This window comes from Chelonia mydas, chromosome 3 (assembly GCF_015237465.2).
Source record: "Chelonia mydas isolate rCheMyd1 chromosome 3, rCheMyd1.pri.v2, whole genome shotgun sequence".
NCBI lineage: Eukaryota > Metazoa > Chordata > Testudines > Cheloniidae > Chelonia > Chelonia mydas.
In genome coordinates this window covers 107,467,779-107,491,193 of record NC_057851.1, presented here as the reverse complement: position 1 = coordinate 107,491,193, position 23,415 = coordinate 107,467,779, and the positions used below count along the sequence as shown (strand labels likewise).

Here is a 23,415-nt window from a genome sequence, read left to right as displayed (position 1 = left end):
CCAATGTGGAGAGAATTTCTGCTCCGTTTTCCCCCCCCTTGTGGAGGTGGTCAAAGGAAGGAGTAGGGAGTTCAGGAGACAGAGCAGGCCACTACTCAGGATCATAGAACTGGCCTGAACCTTATGTGACTGGATTAGCTGTAGTAGTACACTAGTTCCTACAGACCCCCCACTAAAATTGTTCCCCCATAGTGCTAGGCATCATACTAATACTCTGGAGTCAGCTCCTGCCCAGAAGAGCCAACAATCTAAAATACAAGGGTGTGGACAGTAAACAGCCAGATAAAGTGACTCATCCCAGGTTACACAACAACTCACTGGGGGAGCTGGAATTAGGATGCGGGTGAAATTCTGTTCTTTCTTTGATTCTAGTAGCTTGTTCATAGCTAGAAGAAAAGAATTCTCTTTGAATAAAACCCTTGCTGAATATAGCTGGTTTCCTCAGGGCCAAGAAACCAGTATGGTGCATTTCCTGTGGCCATCATTTTATATTTCTGAGGGCCCAGCCAAAATCAAGACACCATTGTACTAGGTATGGTCTAAAAACACCACCAGATCCTGCTCTCAGAATGGAAGGAGTCTGCTGAAATGTTTTTCAGTTGCTGGGTTCTGACCTATCAATTTATGGGCTGATTCTAGATATAGTTTAACTGTATTTTTAAATATGTCAAGGAAGGCCTAAAGCAAGAGGAGGGGTGGTTGTTTTTTTTAAGTTACAGCAGGTATATACATTGAAATTAGTAAATAGTTTAGCACTTAGTTATATAGCATGATGGCTTCCTGTGTGATCATGTCCCCCACTTATATATATGTGTGTGTGTGTATATATATATATATATACATACATATATACAGGCTGTCAAACTATTAAAAAAATGAATCACGATTAAGAAAATTAATTGCGATTAATCATGCTGTTAAACCACAGAATGCTGTTTATTTAAATATTTTTGGACATTTTATACATTTTCAAATATGTTAATTTCAATTACAACACAGAATACAAAGTGTACAGTGCTCACTTTATTTTATTACAAATATTTGTACTGTAAAATAAATGTATGAGGTAAATTGAAAAATACTAAGTATTGTAGTGCAATCTCTTTATGAAAGTTGAACTTACATATGTAGAATTATGTACAAAACCCCCCGCTGCATTCAAAAATAAAACAATGTAAAACTTTAGAGCCTGCAAGTGCACTCAGTCCTACTTCTTGTTCAGCCAATTGCTCAGACAAACAAGTTTGTTTACATTTGCAGAAGATAATGCTGCCTGCTTCTTGTTTACAATGTCACCTGAAAGTGAGAACAGGCATTTACATGGCACTGTTGTAGCCGGCATCACAAGATATTTACATGCCAGATGCACTGAAGATTCATATGACCCTTCATGCTTCAGCCACCATTCCAGTGGATCTGCGTCCATGCTGATGACGGTTTCTGCTTGATAACCATCCAAAGCAGTGTAGACCGATGCATGTTCATCTTCATCATCATGAGTCAGATGCCACCAGCAGAAGGTTGATTTTCTTTTTTTGGTGGTTTGGGTTCTGTAGTTTCTGCATCAGAGTGTTGCTCTTTTAAGACTTCTGAAAGCATGCTCCACATCTTGTCCCTCTCAGATTTTGGAAGGCACTTCAGATTCTTTAAGCTTGGGTCAAGTGCAGTAGTTATCTTTAGAAATTTCACATTGGTATCTTCTTTGCATTTTGTCAAATTTGCAGTGAAAGTGTTCTTAAAATGAACATGCTGAGCCATCATCCAAAACTGCTATAACATGAAATATTTGGCAGAATGTGGGTAAAACAGAGCAGGAGACATACAATTCTCCCCCAAAGAGTTCAGTCACAAATTTAATTACTGCATTATTTTTTTAATAAGCGTCATCAGCATGGAAGCATGTCCTCTGGAACGATGGCTAAAGCATGAAGAGGCATATGAATCTTTAGCACATCTGGCACATAAATATCTTGCGACACCAGCTACAACACTGCCATGTGAATGCTTGTTCTTACTTTCAGATGACATTGTAAGTAAGAAGTGGGCAGCATTATCTCCTGTAAATGTAAACAAACATTTCTCTTAGCGATTGGCTGAACAAGAACCGAGTGGACTTGTCAGCTCTAAAGCAGTGGTGGCCAACCTGTGGCTCCAGAGCAATATGCGGCTCCTTGTACAGGCACCAACTCCGAGGCTGAAGCTACAGGCACCAACTTTCCAATGTGTCGGTGGATGCTCACTGCTCAACCCCTGGCTCTGCCCCCCTCCCCTCCCCAAAGCCTCCTGCACACCACAAAACAGGTGATCGGGAGGTGCAGGGAGGGAGCAGGAGACGCTGATCAGCAGGGCTGCCGGTGGGCAGGAGGAGCTTGGAGCCGGGGCTGGGGGAGGAGCTGATGGGGGGCTGCTGACATATTACTGTGGCTCTTTGGCAAGGTACATTGGTAAATTCTGGCTCCTTCTCAGGCTGGCCATCCATGCTCCAAAATTTTACATTTTTTTTTTTTGAGTGCAGTTATGTAACAACCCCCCAGACATTTGTAAGTTTCACTTTCATGATAAAGAGATTGCACTACAGTACTTGTATGAGGTGAATTGAAAAATACTATTTTTAAATCATTTTTACAGTACAAATATATGTAATCAAAAATATAAAGTGAGCACTGTACACTTTGTATTCTGTATTGTAATTGAAATAGATGTATTTGAAAATGTAGAAAAACATCCAAAATATTTAATAAATTTCAGTTGGTATCCTATTGTTTAACAATGTGATTAATCACAATTAATTTTTTTGTGATTTTTTTGAGTTAATCATGTGAGTTAACTGTGATTAATCAACAGCCTTAATATTTATATTGCCATACATTTGATTTAGGATATGGCAATAATTTACCAGACCTTTGACTAATCATTTATAGTTCAAGAAATTGGTTAATTAGGGCTGCTTTTGCTAAGAGAGCAGCAGGTGTCAGGCTACTCAGCAAATCCTCACAGAACAAGAATGGATTCAGCCCCCTTAGTCTATAGATCTTGAGAGTTGCAAAGATCAATATTTCTGTAGCCATACTATAGCAAGGAGTCTTGGTGACACTATTCCGTGGTGGCCAGTACTCTCTGAAATCAATCTCAGGAAGTTGGTGTGCTTCACTGGATGATGGGGACAGCAAGTGAGCCTGGGAGACAGGATTTGTATCCTTCCTTCATAGAGTAGAAGGAAAGAAAGTGTTAGTGGCCACCCCTGCCCATCCTTCCTCCCATACATGCAGTAGCTGAAGGGCAGAGGTGTAAAAGCTGCTCTTCTGCCCATACATATCCCAGCCCCTTTCCATTCAATATAGGGCCCTTGCCCAGATAAGGCAGTGGCAGCAGCTTAAGTAACTCACTCCAGGAAACATTTTGTATGCACGTTTATTTGAGGCAGTGAAATAGAACTTGAAGTGTATTCATACTAATACATAAACAGCATAAAAAAGGATTTTAAGCAAGTCTTTGTACTGAAGGAACAGTATTATTTCAGGTGCTGGTAAAAGAATCCAAGGTAGTATGTGTTAAAAACCCATATATATGTAGGTACCCTAATTTCTTGGTAATTCATTTTTGAATACAAGCCACAATTGATAGAGGTTACCAAAAAAACCCACATCCACTCTCCATCATTTTCATACAGATCTTTATAAACAGACATTGATTACACAGGCACAGCTTCTTTAAATTGTCTTAATTATATGCCAGATGAAAATTGGCATGTTTCATATTTTCAGTGTACCATTCTGTCCACAGTACAGGACTTTCATACTCTGTCAAATAATGAAACTACGCTTGAATACATAATTTCTCTCAGACATTTTGCTATATACTGTGTTCCGTACCTATAAGAAATACAGACCCAGAATGTTCTAGCTTCTGTTATTGTGTCCAGGGAGGCTGAAGTGTTCTCCTACTGGCTTTTGAATGTTATAATTCCTGTCAGATTTGTGTCCATTTATTCTTTTGCATAGAGACCATCTGGTTTGGTGCCCCTCTGCCATGTACATTGGCCAAACCGGACAGTCTCTAAGCAAAAGACTTAAAAGTGGCAATTCAACAACAAAAAACTTCAAAAAGAGACTCCAATGAGAAACTGAAGAACTGGAATTAATTTGCAAACTGGACACCATCAAATCAGGCCTGATTAAAGACTGGGAGTGGATGGGTCATTACAAAAACAAATTTCCCCCTACCATTAGTCACACCTTCTTGTCAACTGTTTGAAATGGGCCACCCTCATTACCACTACAAAAGTGTTTTCCTCTCTTGGTATTCTACTGTTAACTGAATTCTCGTAAGCACTGACCCCCCACTTGGTAAGGCAACTCCCATCTTTTCATGTACCATGTGTATATATATACACACACACCCCTGCTACTGTATTTTCCACTCCGTGCATCTGATGAAGTGGGTTTTAGCCCACGAAAGCTTATTCCCAAATAAGTTTGTTAGTCTCCAAGGTGCCACTAGGACTCCTGGTTGTTTTTGTTTATTATATAGATTCTCAAGGGCTGAGTTGTTGCCATTGACTCAAGGCATTGAAGAAACCTAGGGATTATGATTTAGGATGGAGGTGGTAGGTCAAAAAAAATGAACTTCCACTCAGTTCATTTAGTCTTCAATATGTCCAGAAGTTCAGATTTTCCTACTTCATTCTCTTCCACAGTTAAAGTGCTTCTCAAATTCCCATACTGAAAGCTCACTCATTACTTTAACGACTCCTACATAGAGAACAGCCATGGTGGCTGGGCAAATTAAGGTTTTAAAAATAGGATGCCACATCTGCATTAGACCATACTTTGTGACTAAGAACCAGGAAGACTTTTTCTTATCTCTACCCCCAAATAAATTCAGCATCTTAGAGAGTGACACATGGCTGAAGCCTGGATACAGCTTTAACTTCAGGTATGGATAAAGAAAGTATGAATTTCTCCAAGATTGTTCCTGATATCTGGAGACTAGATGGTCAGATATCTGTTCACCTAAGATTGAACATAGTAAGTATGCCAGTCTGATCATTTCATTAACAGGTTTATGGTAAGTTTCCTAGCTTTGGCAGTGTGAAATTTAACAGTGACCTGCGATTCAACTGTTTCAACCGCAACTAAATTCAGTGGAGACTGCTTATGAGAAATCTGGGCATGAGAACTAAGAATTGTGTTGCTGTGTCTACACTTCACTTAACCAATATTGCACTTTAATTTTGCTGTTGCATTTCAGAGAATAAATATCTACTATTTGAACACTTCTTTACTTTAAAAGTGACCAGTTTGACAGAAAGAAAAGAGGAAAACATTTATACTTTTCCATGGACTGTTTCTTCACTTAAAGTTTTGAAAGCTGAAGAGATTTGTTGAGGGTTTTTTTTTTAAATTAAAATAAACTGACCTTTTAAACACGTAATAGTGCCAGTTATATTAATAGATTTGTCAATTTGACAGGTTCAAGCCATTAATGAACCAAATTAGTGTAATATTGCATATATCCAGTGATCTCGATAATACACAAGACCACAAACAGGAGACTGAAGATCGGTTAAGCAGAGATACTCAGATATTGCACATAGCAGCCTACTCAAGCAACATGAACTAATGGGCCAGTGTACATGTCTGATGACTGGTTAAAGCACTTTGGTTTTTGTACAGCTATAATTAGAACCAGAGATCTTGCATGCTCTGATAACTGCCATGATAGATGGCATGCCTCCACCCAATATTCTGTTTAATGGCTAAACCTTAGCAAGCAGACCGGTTTTATAGGCATGTTTGTAATTTACAGAACATGCCAGTGTTCTAAAAAGAGGATAAAAGACTCCCACATACTAACTTTAATCAGTTTGGGGAAAATAGCATTGCCCCTGAGTGGACTATGGCACGAGGAGAAGGGAGAAAGTATTCTTTCAAAACCACTTTCCCTTCAGAAAGGCGGTCTACAAAGAGGTGGCCATGTTTTGAATTTTAAGAAACTTAAGTTTTAAGTATAAGCTACTTTAACCAAACTTGAAAAGTAGGCTAATGTTACATATGGTAATTTTAAGTGTCTATCTTAAGATAAAACAGGAAATAAGAGGGAGTTTAATATGGCAATGAATGGAGCAGAATGAAGGAAAAATAGTCTACAGACGTCAGTGAGAATGCATTCTTTTGAGAGAAACTGGAACACAAAAACACACAAGAGTCTTATTTCACACAGGAATGATGACAGTGTGCCTGAATTGTTTTATTTATTGCTTAAAAATAAAGAATTTATTTGTATGCATCTCATTAAAAAGTAGCTTGTACTTATGTACACTCACTTTAATAGGCAAGTATGAAAGACAGTGCATCTAACTGAGACACATAGATAGGGCTTATGACCTAAACTTTAACAATGTCAGACCAAGCAAAAACAAGAGACTTCAGAAAAAATGGCAACTAAGGTGCAACATGTGGCAAAAAACCAGCCTCCAGAGCCTGTTGAGAAAGCAGGAGTTCCATTTAATGTAGGATTACCACAATCACTAGAGAAATGAATACTTTTCACCAGCTGTCCTACCCCCCGCCCCCCCAATTCCTGCCATATTCATGAGTTGCAGAAGTCAAGACTTCACATAACCAGCCTCCTAGGAGGAGGCAAAGCAAGCTAGGACAGTTTCCTCACTTGAACTTTTAGCATTCAAAAATATTTAGGTATAAAAATTGGTAACACATTTTCCATTTACACTTTGTACTGGTGAATTACATGCAGCATGTGTTTTTATAATTAGTGAAGGCCTTTGTAATAGATTAACAACTATATCTGAGTGATTTAAAAAACCCTTCAATTTATCTTGGGATGCCTCTGAGGCCTCCCTCTTTTCCATGCGCTACTAATCAAAAGGTATTCCAAGACCAAGGTCTGAGTAATTCAAATCATTCATCTAGTCATACTGTACGCTAGTTTCAAAAACCAGTTTAAGACAAGTAACCAAAACTAGAACCTTTTCATGTATTGGCAGTCCTCTCCTGGATGAAGTTAAAGCTAGCATCTCAAAACGTTAGTGTATGAACTATTTCTGGTCATTCGTTTTAATATGTGCACATAGGTGATGCTTCCTTAGGTTATTTTAACTGGGTGCACTACACTAGGAAAAACCTGCTATTTGTGCTGGAATGTGTTTTACAGGTTCAAACTGGTTAACAGTATTTGAAGTAAAATATTCTCAGCTAATAACTGGAGATGCACTTGCTAGCATCTGTATCACTGCAGTAGCCATGTCACATAGGACACCTGAGTTTCCCTTCCTGATCTTCTGACTTGCCAAGTGGTGTGTTTATCTTGTATTGGGGCTTAGTGGCAAAGTCAGGATGGGACCTCCTGCCATTGCTCAGTTATCCCTGTCCAGTTCAGGAAAACAGATTCACCTCCTCCAGGAGAACTGTAGTTACAGGGTCCTCACATTAGGGGGCAATCAACAGGGACAAAATAGTAGGTATGGGAAAGGAGGCAGGCAGGCAGCAGTGGGAGGTTATAGGTATAAGGACACTTGTGGCAAAGAGGCAAGTGCTTATTTCAGCCACAACTTCTGTCAAGAATGACTACTATTCTGGAATACACCACAATATTCATCCTCTGAACTAACACCTAGCCTGGATACACGTCATACTGAATGTTGTCTGTATTCCTTTGAGAATAAAGTGTAAACACCACCCTCTGTTTTCCTGTCAGAAGAAGGTAACCAACTGCCAGACACAGCTGCTCTTTTAGTGGAGAATGAATGATAAACCCAACACATTTTCAATTTTATACAAAAAGAAACTGTAAACACCCCAAAATATCACCAATTCAAAGATAACCAAACCCCTCACTTGGAATGTCCTTAATGCAGCACCATAGCAGCAGTCTGATCTAAGGAACAAGAGTCTTGCTGCTCATTCTGTCGCATTTACATGCAAGAGTAAAGGTAACATTAGCAACACTGTGATTTACTGTCCGCTCTCAAGGGGTCTGGGTCCAGTTTTAGTTTGCTCACATCATTCTCTTCATTAGGAAAGCTTTTGTAGTTGGCAAGGACTTTTTCCACCAAAAATCGAGCAGCTTCATCTATGTTGATGTTCTCCTAAAAAAGTTGTGAAAGTTTAAAAAAAGTCAGTGATCTTTTCACCAACAGGTTCTAGTCATACCTGCCTATTAAAAAGGTTGGCAAATGCTCTTGTAGAAATTCTTTGTAACTTGACTTAGGCAGCTTTGATAGAGTTGAACACATTGCTTAGTATTCCTGCCTTAGGTGAAGGCTGCAAGTCCTTTAAAGCATGGGAAAGATTATCTAGTTTCACTGTACATTCCTTATATAGAAAAAGGATAGGTTCTCCTAATTTGATGAAGGGGACACCCTGGCCCACCTTGTGTACAGTGAGGGTGGATAGGTGCTTTACTTGGAGGGTCTGGTTCTGAAACATGGGTATTGTAGAGAATCTATAGGAATCTACAGAAATTCCCTAATCTGTAGAGGGAAGGTGGATAAGATAGGACCGAATTTACTGCCTCAGTGAAATGATGAGAGGGGATGCAGTGACTTGGACATTGCCTATTTCAGTTTAAGGGAGCTGTCCCAGCAGACCCATCCAATTGTTCAAGCAGACATAAGAACTACAATTAGAACCAATACCCAAATAAGAAAACTTGGCATGCTTTTATCCACGTCCTTGCCTCTCCTGCTTTGAAGAGAAAAAAAGTAAGAAGGGCTTTGAAATGCAATGTGAACGACAGTCAGATACCGACAAGGGAATCACGTCTCAACCATACTGGGAAGTTGGGATGGAGCAATGGTTAATTGACAGACGAGGATAGTCTGTCTTGGTACTTTGTGGGCCACAATGAAAATCCATGGAGCAAAGCATACATCCTTTCAGTTGTGTGTTTAGAACCTGAAGATATGCAAGATACAGGGCATAGTCAAGCTTGAGAAAGGAATCTTTGCTGACTTCCCTCACTTCATTTAAAATGAAACAAGAAACTGGGTTTGAATTGATGGATTGAGGGATACAAATTAGTATCCAGACACCTGGTTATAAATAGATTTGGGGTGGTGGAGGGGGGAGAGATGTGGAAATAAAGGATTTAAAGTGAGAAAGTGACTAAAATGGAAGCTTCCTAAAATGAAGCATTAGAATATTAACTTGCCAGAGATTTTACTGACGGCTCTCACCATTTAAGTGAGATTAGGAAATAAAAAACAGAATTTTAGAATAAGTGGCCTTTGTGATTCACATTAGGCTTCCAAACACCCTCTGGCATACCAGCATGCATGCTGCCAGGTATTTACTTGAGTGGCTTTTTTGGGCCATTTATTTGGGCCAAATATTGCAAGATGAGCTACAATGGCTAGATGGCAAGGCTATCCATATTCTTTTTAAACCTTGCCTAGTAGCCTCAATGTTTTATATACCATTATCAGTAATGGCATTAGAAAGACCAAATATTCAGTATTGCATGCTCAGAGGCCTTAAATGCTGGGTTTTATAAAAGCTCAGAAGTAAATTATATTTTACATTAAGGAATGGCTTTGTTACTGTTAACCAAGAAAACTAAATACCTTAGTCATGTATTATGAAGGCTTCTGCAGGTGAAGCCCAGCTGGACTCCCAGGGCAAGGAAGTCTGCCTAAAGGGGGGGCTACAATGGTGCAAGGTACCTGTAAAACTTTCCTCCTGCTGATTGAGTCTGCACTAACCACCTGGGCCAAAGTAAACCACACTAGCTGATTGATGAAGGAGCTTGGTCAAAGCATTCAGAAAACTAGCCAGTTCAATGTGTGATCTGTACAATCAGCATGTTCCATGGGGAACCCTGACAACTATCCTGGCACAGTTCCCCTGAAAGCAAGTTGCAGCGGCTCCCACTGCAACATGGAGATGTAATTTGCCAATCAGTGCACCAACGCAAGCCCATACACTTGCGCAGGATGCATTTGGCTGTGACTGGTCACAGCCAACCATGTTCTGGGGCTGTAGGATTAACATTGTACGAGAATATGCAAGCAAGCACTGCCTGGGGATAGGGACAAATATGGAATTCCCTTTTACTAGATTGACCTAGATATCAAAAATATCCCCACTTGTAGCCCATCTTAGAACCTTAAATACAAATGTATTTGGGAACAAGTCAGTTCTCAACTTGCTTTCTAAGATGGGAATTTTTGATTAGATTCTCTTGGCAGAGAAACAGAATGTGCTGTTCTTACAGCATCAAAAGAAGGGCAGCTGCTGCACGAGACACTAAACCTTCAACTCACAGTTTGGGTAGTAACCGCAATTTATGCATTAAAAAAAAGGTACTATCCAGAGAGATCTAAAAAGGTTAGGGAGGACAAATAAATTTGTTAGTCTCTATGGTGCCACAAGGACGCCTCGTTGTTTCAGGGGAACAGTCACCCATAATGGAATTTCCAGCTACAAAGATTCTGTTTAATCTAAGACACAAGAAGCAGGGCATTCATCATTACGCCAGCAATGCAAGTTTACTGTAGCACCAAACTGACAGGCAGCGTTCTTGCGTTATCAAAGTCTGTTAATGTTGTACAAGGCATGGACACTCTTGCCTAAACTATTGTAACCTCTTTCCTGGCCTCTTCCCACCTCCTTCCACTGGGTTTGCTTAATGCAATCATCTCCTCTTTACTTTCAAAGCTCTCCATCTCTGCTCTTACTTAAGGTGTACCCTTCCTCCTCTACCCAGTCTCTTCTCTTCCCCATTTTTCACTTCTCTTTTCACATGCTGGCTGCCTGGAACAGTCATCTTACGTCTATTTTTCCTATGCTGACTCATCTCAGACAGTTGAAGGGGAAGTGAACAAATAAATGGAGGGAAGCAAAGGGGCTTTGTGGTTTAGTGCAGTATATCAAAGGATCAAGTAGGCCAATAGCCTTCAGAATTCAGACTCAATGAGTTAAATCCTAATATGAAAAATTGGATTAAGGGAGAGTCTATGAATTCCCTTTGGGAAATTCACTACTGCTAAACTGGGGAAAGCACTCAAGTACTATAGTGATGGGCTGCAAAGTATTCACTTAACAGAACTTTTACAAGACTATCCTTATTTTTCAGGAATGCTCACCTTGGCAGACGTTTCAAACCACCCAATAAAGCCACCTTCTCTGCAGAACTGGTCCATCTGAGAGGGATTCTGGCTGCCATCTTTTTTCTGGTCACACTTGTTTGCAAGGAGAACTGCAGGGATGGGGCTGCCATTTGGAAGTAGCACTTTACTGTCCAAGTCGTGTTTCCACTTGGAAACAGCTTCAAAAGTGGAGCCTCTTGTGACGTCGAAGACCACAAGAGCACCAACTGCCTCCTTATAGTAAACTCTTGTCATGTTACCAAAACGTTCCTGGCCTGAAAGACAAACAGAGCAACAACTTTACGTTTGTTTTTAAATCAGCAAAAGCTATTGATAAACTGAAGTTATCCCAGGTAGATAAAACAATTTTTAAAACCAAGTTTGTCAGATTGATACATCTGACTCTAGGATTAAGTACAAAATTATAGTTAGTTATTTAGGTAAACTGGAGAAACAAGTCCACTTGTGTTAAATCAGCATACACAGACCATTGCATAGATATGCAATGCATACCAGAGTACGGTACAACTGTTATAAGTCGATGACTGCTTAATATCAAATCATTTGTCAATAGTCAGTGGTAGTGGTTTTTCTTAACTCCTCTTTGGAGAGCTGATAGCATTTCCTAGGACAAAAGCAATGCCCTCTGAAGTGTCACTGGCTTGCCAGACCTACACCAAGATGTTTCAAATAATTTCCTATGACTTAAGAAGTATTACACCCGATAGTTGAACAACAGATTTCAGAGAGCCCACAGTGGACCTACAGAGCGCTTCAATTTAGCGGCTAATTCAATAGTGTATACCATGACAGATGTTATGGACACACAGTATCTGAGAATACTGTATCATTTTTATGAATGCTATGTATATCTGTAAGAGCTAGAAGTTCTATTCTAGCTCCACAGAGGAGTTAGAGGAATTTCCAGCAGGAATTGAAGTCACTGGAATAATTAATACAAATCCTTAGACTGGTAACCAGTCTGGTGATGCCTCAGTCCTGGAGGAACTTACATGTGCGGTTACCTTTAACCAGGTCAAGGAACTGTAATTCACCAGCCTGACAGTGGAGAGGGACAGTTCCTCAGTCCAAGACCTGACAGGATGCTATGACCAAGAGTGACAGAACCTGCAGAAAGGGTAAGAAGTACTGCAAAACCTGCCAATGTCTCCATTTCAAAGATAAATGACTGACTGCTTGACAAGTTAAGACTTGCATATAAGCAGTTTATTATGATGATCTCTCATGCTTTTGTTCTGAATAGATACTTTGTTTTATGAAGGTTGGCTGTCACTGCCCTGAGGAGAACAGGACTGCAAGTGCTGAACTGAAGTCAGACTTACTCAGGTGATCAGTTAATTGCAGCCCAAACCCCAATCTAGAAAGCTGTGGGATCCTGCTCTGAGAAAGATCTCGGACCAGCGCCTAATACGGGTGCCCTCAGGGAAGCCATGAAAAGGTCAGAGGTACAGTTATGTTGAGAATTGACACATACCATATAGTAACGGTAGAAGTCTCCAGTTCTTCTTAGGGAATCAGACTTGGAGGATGAAGTGTATGTAACAAACAAACATCACCCATCCCTTTCCCAGAATGAGACAAGTACTCAAGAGGCATTTATTACTACCAAGAAATGGCTAAACACACAGCATTACAGTGAACCCATTTTTAATTTATGGGCCATTTTAAGTTTAAGCCTTTTCAAACTCATCTCTGGAATGCCTTCTAACAATTAACTACTTCAGAGCATTGAACAAGGAACCACACCAAGTTATAAAAAAATGTAAGCCTCTTTTTGAGGGTAAGAGACAGGAGAACAGAATCCGTTCAGACTTAAAATCTGAAAAGCCAGATAGTGGCTTTCTATATAGTGGAAAGCCAGTTATGCTAGCCGTTGTCACTACTGCATCCCTAAAATACTGAAGGCTGCTCACCTTAAAAATCACTAAAGGAAGTTAACTATTAAGCAGAAATATTTATTTTATTAATACACTTGTATGCACTGAGACTGAAGCCAAGTTCATATTTTTTAATTTCACTGCTGTGTGGAATGGTATCCCTAGCCTCTGTTTGTCAGAGGGTGGAGATGGATGGCAGGAGAGAGATCACTGATTAGGTTCACTTGCTCTGGGACACCTGGCATTGGCCACTGTCAGTAGACAGGATACTGGGCTGGATGGACCTTTGGTCTGACCCAGTACGGCCATTCTTATGAAAACAAAGCCTAGAAGCATGCTCATAATAGTCTGGTCATGTTTCAGTGTATGGTATATTACAAAATGCTAGAATATCCATGAGAAAGTTGGGCATGCTACATCAAAGTGAGGTTAGGAAATTCAGGTTGGGGGGGAGAAGAGAGACACCTTCCACTCATATTTCATAAGAAAGAAAAAGGAGGACTTGTGGCATCTTAGAGACTAATAAATTTGAGCATAAGCTTTCGTGAGTGACAGCTCACTCCATCGGATGCATGCAGTGGGAAATACAGTGGGGAGATTATATACACAGAGAACATGAAACAATGGGTAACATTGTTTCATGTTCTGTTTACATAACATCTCCCCACTGTATTTTCCACTGCATGTATCCGATGGAGTGAGCTGTAGGTCACAAAAGCTTATGCTCAAATAAATTTGTTAGTCTAAGGTGACACAAGTCCTCCTTTTCTTTTTGTGGATACAGACTAACATGGCTGTTATTCTGAAACCTGTAATATTTCATAGTGTAGGTTTTTTATACCATGCCCATCATGGTGATCCTTTTGAACATACAGGATTTGCTTAATGCAAGCTCTTCTAATATAAGAGGTAGTTAAATAGCAACTACGCTATTGTCATCTCAGGAACATATCTGTAAGTGCTCAACAAGCAAATCTCTCTGCCCTAACTTTTTTGGGTAAAGGAGACTGTTTAGCTGACTACAATATGTACTTCCCAGCAGAGGTAAACAAATATTAGCAGTACTCCACAACTCACTACATAGGAAAGTAACTAAAATAGTTTCACGCAGCATCAAGTCCTTCTAGACCAGTACCCTTATTTTAGTAATATCTGTTCTTAAATGTAATCTGAGATATCTGTTAGGAATGAACCTTTCTAGGACAAAAAAAGGTGCCAGCCAAACAGCTGCTAGAATCTGGAGTCAGCAATAACTGATGGAGTACCCCACAAGAGCCATTTAATTGGCGTGTGAAATGTTTTAACAGGAATAAAATAAGCTGTACAAGCCTGATAAGATACTTAACATACTAAGTAAATCCATTTAGACATGTCTGAATATCAGTGACAGCAGAGTTTTCTGAAGCCTTCATGATCTATCTCAAACTTTGAATGCGGAGTAGCTTACCTTCCAGTGACTTGCTGCAAATAATCCATCCATTTCCCTGGCTGGTCATTCCCTACTATGACCACCCGTCACCATTCCTTCCACAATAAATCTCAATGTTACTTTCATCTCTATGTCTAATGTGAGAAAAGTACGTAAGTTTGCATCTGATTTCTGACACCAGGGTCTGCTTCTCTTCAATAATATTTCTAATGTAGTCTTCCCCTATTCCCTCCCTTCCAGGAAATATGTAAGAGCCTTTGCCAGCATTTAAAAAGCTTCAATTTTCTTGTCAGCATTAACTTTCCCATGATTCACATCCATATGCCAAAAGTTAAGCGTCTCACCAGTTGTCCCTTCATACATTTCAAGATGCCATTTCCCTCCCCCAAATACTTTAAATGAGGCTGTAGCTGAGTGAGCGATCCCAGTCTTTTCAATTTCTCTGCAATGGTTCCTGGGTTGGAGACAAGTGATCCCAGATAATTTACTGCCTCTACAGCTTTGTCTGTTAATCATGTCATCTTGCATCCTGTTTATTAGCAGTTTTCATTGCATTCAGGAAGATTCCATATTCCTCACCGGTTTTACACACTGACATTGTTGCATTGCATCACTGGGTTGTAGCAGAAAGCGTTGAGTGTCATTAGCAGATCTGAGGTCAGTTAAGAGGTGTCCACCAGTAGAAATCCCAGCTCCTTCCACTTGGAAGGTTTGACAACATTCTCTAACACATTCTGTGCATATAGTAGAGAGGGTCGGGGACAAAATATATCCTTGTCTCACACCCTGACAGTGGGTGATTTTTCCACTGGGTATCTATTGCTGTTTGCTGGAATCCCCATGACCACTAGTATGTTCTAAAGACAGTCATGTTGGACAGTATGAAACACTTTGATTAGTCAACGAAGCACATGATCAATGGGTGATAATACACTCTGCATTCTGTAAATCATGTGATAGATATTTGCAATTAGGTCATGTGCCTTGGCCCACTCTGAAACCAGCCTGTTGTGGTCATGGTTCTGCTTCTATCTCTCCCCCCTCCCCCCCACGCAATTCTAGATCATATAGAGCAGAAGTTCGCTCATGTGCTATATCAAGGCGATGGTACAATAGTTACTGAATGGAGGTGTCTCCTTTCTGTCCTTACCAAAGAAAGATTCTCTTCAGCCAGTCCCCGAGTGAGTCCTACATCATTGCAATATTTTCCAACGTTAAGTACTGCATTTCCAATCACCGAACAATTCTGAAGGCACATTTAGCCCTGGTGCTTTCCCAGGTTTCATTTTCAAACAGCATGAATCACTTCCTCTCACAGGATTGATTGTCATCCTGTGTGATGACTGGCTGTGGCGAGACATGCAGATTGTTACAGTAACTTCTCCACTTGTGTTTACTATCACCCTCAGTGAGAACTCTGCCGTCACACTGTTATGTTTGATAGAGGGGAAAACCTTTTGGTAAGAAGTCTGACCACTGGACACACATTTTGTATTATTACTTCTTATAATTCTGAAGTTCCATACATTTTGCCCTTATAATTCACTTTGCTTGTCTAAATGTAACTTTGAATCTGTCTGCTCAGTTCCTTGTATTCCCCTCCCAGGTTCTTCCAGTTCCAAGCCACTCTTTCATTCTTCCACCAGCTCAAACACCCTCTCAGTTAACCAGGGTGTGGTCAAACACTGACTTCTTGGAATAGGTGTTTTGGCGGTGCCAAGCATAATAGTTTTTGTTTTACTCCAAAATTCACTGGGGTTGTTTTCACCCATTCTGGACAGAAGTTATATAATTCGCATTGATTCTGGAGAAGTCCAAACTCAGTGGACTTGTCAAACATTATAAGTTTTAATTATGTTTGAAGCTAACTGCTGATTGTCTGACCCACTTCAGATTACATGCACTCAGGGAAATCTTTGTTCATTGGACATTTGATCTCCAGAACTGCTATAATATTAGAGAGTCAATTTGGTTGTGTCATACTATCAGGTGACCTCCATGTGTGCAGCATCTAGGATGTTGGTGAAAATGGTGTTTGTAATGAACAGGTGATTAGAGCAGCAGAATTCAGCTAACCATCTTCCTCTCATTTTGTGAGCAAATACTAGCAGCACAGAAATACAGTACAGGCATATTCCCTTATCTGGGAGCAGGGCAAACAGCTAAGAGGGGAGGACAGTTTGACCCTTTTGGTATATTAAGAATAACTGATATTGACTTGCTCCTCTTCAGATGTTACATCAGAAACAGAAGCAGGATCTTTGAGCAAGATAGAAGGAAGGAAGTGGGAGTCTCAAAATACATGATCACTACATAATCCCAACCTCAAATAGCTGCAGGCAAGTCAAGCAAGATGTAGGGCATTTCCAAGAAGAGGACTGAGTGGGGAGAGATGGGGAGGTTACTGGTAAACCAGGGAACTATTTAGCCTTCCTGTACTGAACACAGGACAAATTAGCAACATTAATTTGCATTCAGTGAGGAAAGCAAAGGAGGTATTGCTAGAACTGAACCAGTACTAAAAATGAATACTAAGCTAGTGACCCCTAAAACTGAATAAGCTACATAATACATCACCTTCAAGAGATTTATTTTCTAGCACACTTAAAGGTGCCATGTGCTTCACTAAAAAAGGGTACATGTTGAAAACATCTTGCAATGCAGTTGTGAACTTTAGACCAGACAGTTTCATTAAAAAACCAGGAAAAGGAGCGAGGAGCAGATGAAGGACATGGGTTATAGATCTGGTTATGCAGATTGTCCACTTCAGATTGCATACACGGTGGTACAATTATTTTAAATGTGAAACAACGTTAACATCTGAGATACTGCACAAGCAAAATTTAATAGCAGTTTAAAGCCCTAATTTGAGATCAGCTGTTCTAAATAGCAATGCTTTTCTGAATGAGGTACAGGAAGAGCTATGAGCTATTTTCATGAATCAGAAAGCGCTCTGGGAAAGGTAAGTGGCAGAAATCACAGCAAGAGTTAGTCTGTGTGGAGCAGGGAGCTTGACATATACCAAGTATGGAAGATTCTTCTGCCTTTATGATTTCCTTATGTGCATTTCCAGCTAAGTTACAGGTGATTGCATCACTAGGGAATTATCTACACTGGCACTTTATAGTGCTTCAACTTTCTTGCTTGGGGGGTGAAAAAACACCCCCCCTCCCCCACAAGTGCAGCAAGTTTCAGCACTGTAAAGCACCAGTATATAGACAGCGCACCAGCACTGGGAGCTGGGCTCCCAATGCTGGTAGCTACGCCCCTCGTGGAGGTGGGTTTTTTGTTTTTTTTTGTTTTAAAAAAAAAAAAAAAAAAAGAGTGCTGGGAGCGCTCTGCTGCAACTACACAAGCCACGTTAAAGTGCTGCCGTGGCAGCGCTTTAATGTTGCCAGTGTAGACTAGCCCTAGGAAATATTACTTTAAGTGTCAAAACCACAATGCGTGATGAAGAGAAGTAGTCAGCTCTGAAGCCTAGATGAACACTTCCTAAACCTCTATCATCTAGAGTAATACGACAGTGTTGGTTTTAAAATGGTCCAGATGTAAACCTGTGACTCCTTAAAATACATGCATTTGAGGTAAATGTGCACTTCAGTAAAAAAGTACTGTTAGTTACCCTACAACAACTAGGGTTCAAGACATGTTATCCTGAGATTCCACATCAAGAGTGATACCTGTGTGAACAATCACCTGGAGTTCAACTTCTCATTTCTAAACTCCTATGCACATTGTGTAAATGGGAACATTAACCGTTTTAACAGTCACTTATTGAAAGTTCTTAAATCAACTTATCGGCAACTCTAAAGAAGTGTAACACATTTGAAAGAAATATTTGCCTTGAAAATAAAGTAAACCTGAGTTTGTACATGAGACAATGTTACTCATATTGAAGCCAATGATTCTTGCACTTAATTTAACAAGTACTGCACGACTGATATCCCAGTGATTGCCGTACTACTTTTGAAACAGCACTACATTTCTACTATGCAGAAAGATAGATTTAGTAAATCTAGCGTCATTAGCCTCAATTCTTCCATCCTAAAGAATCCGGCTACTTAGAACAGTTTCAAAAGAGAGAATGTTTTCCGCAAGGAACAAACATCTTTGAATTGAAATAGTAAGAGGAACAGATCAGGTTGATGCTATACTGTACTCCTAAACTGCACGCAAAATGAAGAGGAAAAGTTTATTCAGTTGCATTCTCTCTATTCAGAGATAGGGCTGTCCTCCTTAAAGATGATTGTATTGCCTTGGGTAATTTTAATCTATCTGCAGTATTCAAAATTCAGGTTAACTAACATCTCAGTTTAGTTGATGGTTAAAGTTGGTATGCCTGGTAACAGTCAATGATATACCTATCGTAGTAACAAGAGTATTAGTATATTAGTATATTGGCTGTTTAAGTTTTTTAGATCTTTGATATTTAAGGAGAGTTAAGATGAAGCTGAAATAAGTTTCATAGCTGTCTTCAATGTCCTTTAAGCAGCCTGGAATCTGAGTTTTGAGTGAAGCAAATAAACATTAATCTAAGTGATCTACTCTGTCAGCCGTCATTATATAGGGAACCATATTATCGTAGAAGTCCATTGGACAATATTGCTACCTCAGACTTCATTGGAAGCTGGAGTTCAGTGAAGTCAAAGGAAAGCTGCTGGTAACACTGTTCCCCATCTGTTGTTTGGACTAACACTCCCGCCACCTTTGAATGGCTCCACTGGAGGTCCTCCTCCCCTTCATCTACTACTAATAGTATCACTGAAATCAACCTCTATCAGATGACTGGCAGGTAGATAGTTTAACATGTATTTTTTAAAAATGGGCTCCAGAGAAGACCCTGGCAGTTACAAGCTGGTGACCCTAACTTCAGTACCAGGCCAGCTGGTAGTACCTATAGTAAAGAACAGAATCAGACACACCGATAAACATGATTTGCTGAGGAAGAGTCAAATAGCATTTTTGTACAGGGAAATCATGCCCTCCTAATTATTAGAATTCTCTGAGGGTGTCAACAAGCATGTGGATGAGGCTGAGATGCAGTGGTTACATAGCGTACTTTGACAGTCAAAGGCTCTTTAGCAAAAGAAGCAGTCACAGGATAAGACAAGTGGTACAAGTAGAATTCATTTCTTACCGGTACACTGCACCAGCTAAAGGAGGAGGGGCATGTGACCTCCCTATGTGACCCCGCCCCCAGCTCTCCCCAGTTATAGAGGTGACTCTAGGAGAGATGTGACTAATGCGATATGGTTGTAGGATGACTGAGGGTTGCCTATAGTCACTGTGTAAATTAAAATGTATTAGAAAGGATGTGACCCAACCCTTCCCAGTCACCCTGTTTGTTTTTTGCCTCCTCCCCACTGGAATCTCTTCAGAGCCCTGACATATTTGATAAGTGTTTAGTAAGTTGTGGATGTTACTTCCAGTAGCACAGCAATTCTGCTGAGTCAGACCTCCCATAATTTTGCACTGTAGATTCTGGCAACACGTGCTGAAAGGGAGGGGAAATGTCAGTCAATGTCAGGAAACCTTTCAATGTGATCCAGCAGAGCTCTAAATTGTCTTTAAAGGTTGAAAGCCTAAGGGAAAAGCTAGGTTTTATATTTTCCGGTTCACCTTTTCTTTGGAAGCTTGTAATGTAGGGACAAAGCTGACACAGGAATGGCTAAACCATCTCAATGTAACATACTGGACAAGCAATAAGATCTACAATTTCATTCACATTCAGCAGATGAATGACCTTTCATGTATATGGAAAGGCTGCATTATAACTCATACGAAAATAGCAGAATTGCTCATTGTAACAAGTTTTGCAGTGAAAAAGGTCGGAACCCTTTTAGTCAAAGTCAAGCAAGGCTTTGTGAAACATGACTAATAGTTTGTTTCCATATGAAGACTGAAATACAGTACTGCACTTTTCATCTTTAAGGAAGCTTTCATGTCTTAATGTAATTATTTATAACAATGGCTCTCAACCTTTCCAATTACTGTACCCCTTTAAGGAGTTTGATTGGTCTTGTGTACCCTCAAGTTTCACCTCACTTAAGCTACTTGCTTACAAAAAAAATCAGACAAATACACAAGTGTCTCAGTACATTACTGAAAAATGGCTTACTTCTCATTCTTAATTATAAAATAAATCAATTGGAATATAAATATTGTACTTCTAGTTCCGTATATAGTTTATACTGCTTTATATACAGAAGTCATCGTATGACATTTGTTTGCACTGACTTCATGTACTGCTTTTCATGTAGCCTCTTGTAAAATAGACAAAAATACCTTGATGAGTTGATATACCCCTGAAAGACCTCTGCATACCCCCACGGGTACGCATACCCCTGTTTGAGAACCCCTGATTTACAGTACTATAATTTTTTATATGTATTAGCCCATTCAGTTCAGTTTTGGATGACCCAGCTATGACTGGCTGTGCCAGCATAAGCTCAAGGGGCTTTGAGCATACATTTCCTGCATATACTGTTTGGAGCAGAGGACTATCTATAAGACAACTCATTCAGCCCTCCATTCTAGTTAGTTTTCCTTATCTTCTATTACTCAGCTTGAACAATATTTTGCAAATTGCTATTGCCAGAATTTAAATATTTTACGAGTCTGCCATTTTGCTCATATCAGTATCTGTTGCATCTGTTAACCAGGAGTCCTTTACTAGTGCTAGCACTGTAGGCTACCATATGATATACTAAAGCTGAATTCTAAACAGTTCTGCACTTTTGAACTTGGTTGGCAAATCCGATAGTTCCAGCATCTTTAAGGCTGATTTAAGTCAAATTGTTGCTTCATTATCAGATATTAGGGTGAGTACAACACATTTCTGTAAGTTCATATTTCAGTTCTGCTTTAAAATACCTTTGCCCAGGAAGATTTAGCCTCAAAAAAGAAACAAAATTTAAGAAGTCCCAAGTGACTTGTTTCAGCAAGATTTGACATTGCCAGAGTATTGTAACCTGACAATGCTAGGTAAGTGCTATATTTCTTACTTATTACAGTGTCTGGAATACTGGGTTAGGGCCTTCACTGCTTGAGAAAGAGAAAATACATCAAGAATCTTATTGTGATAATAGGTTAAGTAGAAGCAATGTTACTCCACTAGCTTACATTATTCTATATAATACCCAATTTTTACAAATTGATGCAAACCTGTTATAGACAATGCCTGGCTGTATAAGCCTAAGATATGTACTTGCTAAGCTTGGTTTCGCTAAAACACATTAAAACATGAGCTATTTGAAATAAGGCTTCAAAGTGATATACAGAAACTAACCAACATCTGTAAAGAGAAATTTTCCATATAGAATGGAAAAAATTGTTTAAAAACTAGTAGTTTGACTGTCAACTGTCACCTTAACTGCAATATTCAAGGTACCAACATGGTTTTGCTAAGGGTAAGTTAGTAGGCGCTGACTTTTTCGTAGCTGATAAATATCTTTCTGGTATCTAACTATTGGGTTAAAAAAAAAAAACAACCTATGGCATCTATAGGTGATCATTAGCTTTTAAACAGCAAACAACTAGAAAGAATCACTATGAGTAATGTAGTTGCTCCAGAAATATTATACACACAGAACATTGGCAGACCAAGCTGCACTTCAACAACCTATAGTCACAGCAAGCTTGATAAATCCTAGATAAGCTGCTTTGCTGTTACAGTTCACTGCACTACATTCTATGGGAATCCAGAACAAGTTTGACTAACTTAGTATATCTATCAGAGTGGTAGCCGTGTTAGTATGTATCAGCAGAAAGAACGAGGAGTACTTGTGGCACCTTAGAGACTAACAAAAGCCCACGAAAGCTTATGCTCAAATAAATTTGTTGGTCTCCTGCTTCACAGCACATACAGCATTAAAGCTTTAATTGGCTGTGACTGTTGGTTGTTGTGCTGTGAAGCAGGAGACTAAGGACTATTCATCTTGAATTTCATAAATGTGTGAAATTCAAGACATCATCCCCCATTGAAAGTGCACAAAGTCCCTGCTGGTGGAAAAAGGCTAAAAATGTGTTTGTGTTATGAAAATGAGTAATGCAAACTTATTTATATTTAAATCATTAGAACCACCAAAGATCAGAATTTAATAATGAATTTTTCACCTAATAATGAATCCTTCACAGTTTGAGATTGTGGGTTAAAGTGTTAGCTCAAAGCGTGATAGGATTTAAATAGAAGCCAGCAGGGATTTGATTCATTTCACTTGTTAAATGTATCTTTTAAAGAAATAATGTGATTTGAAATCTATGTAAATACACATTAGAGAGAGAATCAGGGGAAGTGCATTATCGCTGCTCCCTGTTGTTGTAACCCATCTATGGCACCTTGGAAGGGATGAACTGCTAGAACCACAGCATTTTAGTTACAGAAGTACAACCCTCCTGTTGATGCACTGGTGTAAACAATCTCATACAATATATCTTATCCCCATTCAGGAGGGGGAAGAAGCTATACTGTATGAGAACATTAAAATCATAACTGCATCAAAATTAGGGGTTATGCCAAGTATAACTTCAACAATAAAGACAGCTCCAATTGAAGTTCTATTGATACCAAAAAACCCTGTTTAAAATCAGACTTTAACTTAGATTATAACCAATTGGATGGGGCTGTACTTTACTGTGTTTGCGTAGTGCCTAGAACAAAGGAGCCCCAATCCTGACAGGAAAAGTCTAGGTATGCAAATAGATACCATGCATCACCTTATTCTTTACGTTTCAGTTAGCTCCTCATTGAGGTAAGTGAAGCGGTTCAGACATCTCAGGTCTATTGCAGGCTGTTAGCATACTGAAAACTTCACAGAAAGTTTCAGAGTAGCAGCCGTGTTAGTCTGTATCTGCAAAAAGAAAAGGAGTACTTGTGGCACCTTAGAGACTAATAATAAATTTGTTAGTCTAAGGTGCCACAAATACTCCTTTTCTTTTCACAGAAAGTAACAGTGCTGTGATGTCTCTTCAAACCAAAAGGC

General features: G+C 39.6%; 1 protein-coding gene and 1 long non-coding RNA gene across 3 annotated transcripts in view; one reads left to right on the top strand and one right to left on the bottom strand.

Annotated features, from left to right (window-relative positions):
• The window catches only part of LOC122465076, a 28,661-nt gene extending 15,135 nt beyond the window's left edge, over positions 1–13,526 (top strand). The window contains exon 3 of the long non-coding RNA XR_006289642.1: positions 13,492–13,526. This is a non-coding gene — a long non-coding RNA (uncharacterized LOC122465076). The remainder of the gene's footprint in view (positions 1–13,491) is intronic.
• RAB32 (RAB32, member RAS oncogene family) overlaps positions 6,213–23,415 on the bottom strand; it is a 57,036-nt gene continuing 39,833 nt past the window's right edge. For both annotated transcript variants that reach the window (XM_027818653.3, XM_043543089.1), the window contains 2 exons: positions 11,105–11,382; positions 6,213–8,107 (listed from right to left, as the gene is read on the bottom strand). In XM_027818653.3, the coding sequence (XP_027674454.2) occupies positions 7,958–8,107; positions 11,105–11,382 (428 nt within the window). In that variant the 3' untranslated portion in view covers positions 6,213–7,957. The remainder of the gene's footprint in view (positions 8,108–11,104; positions 11,383–23,415) is intronic.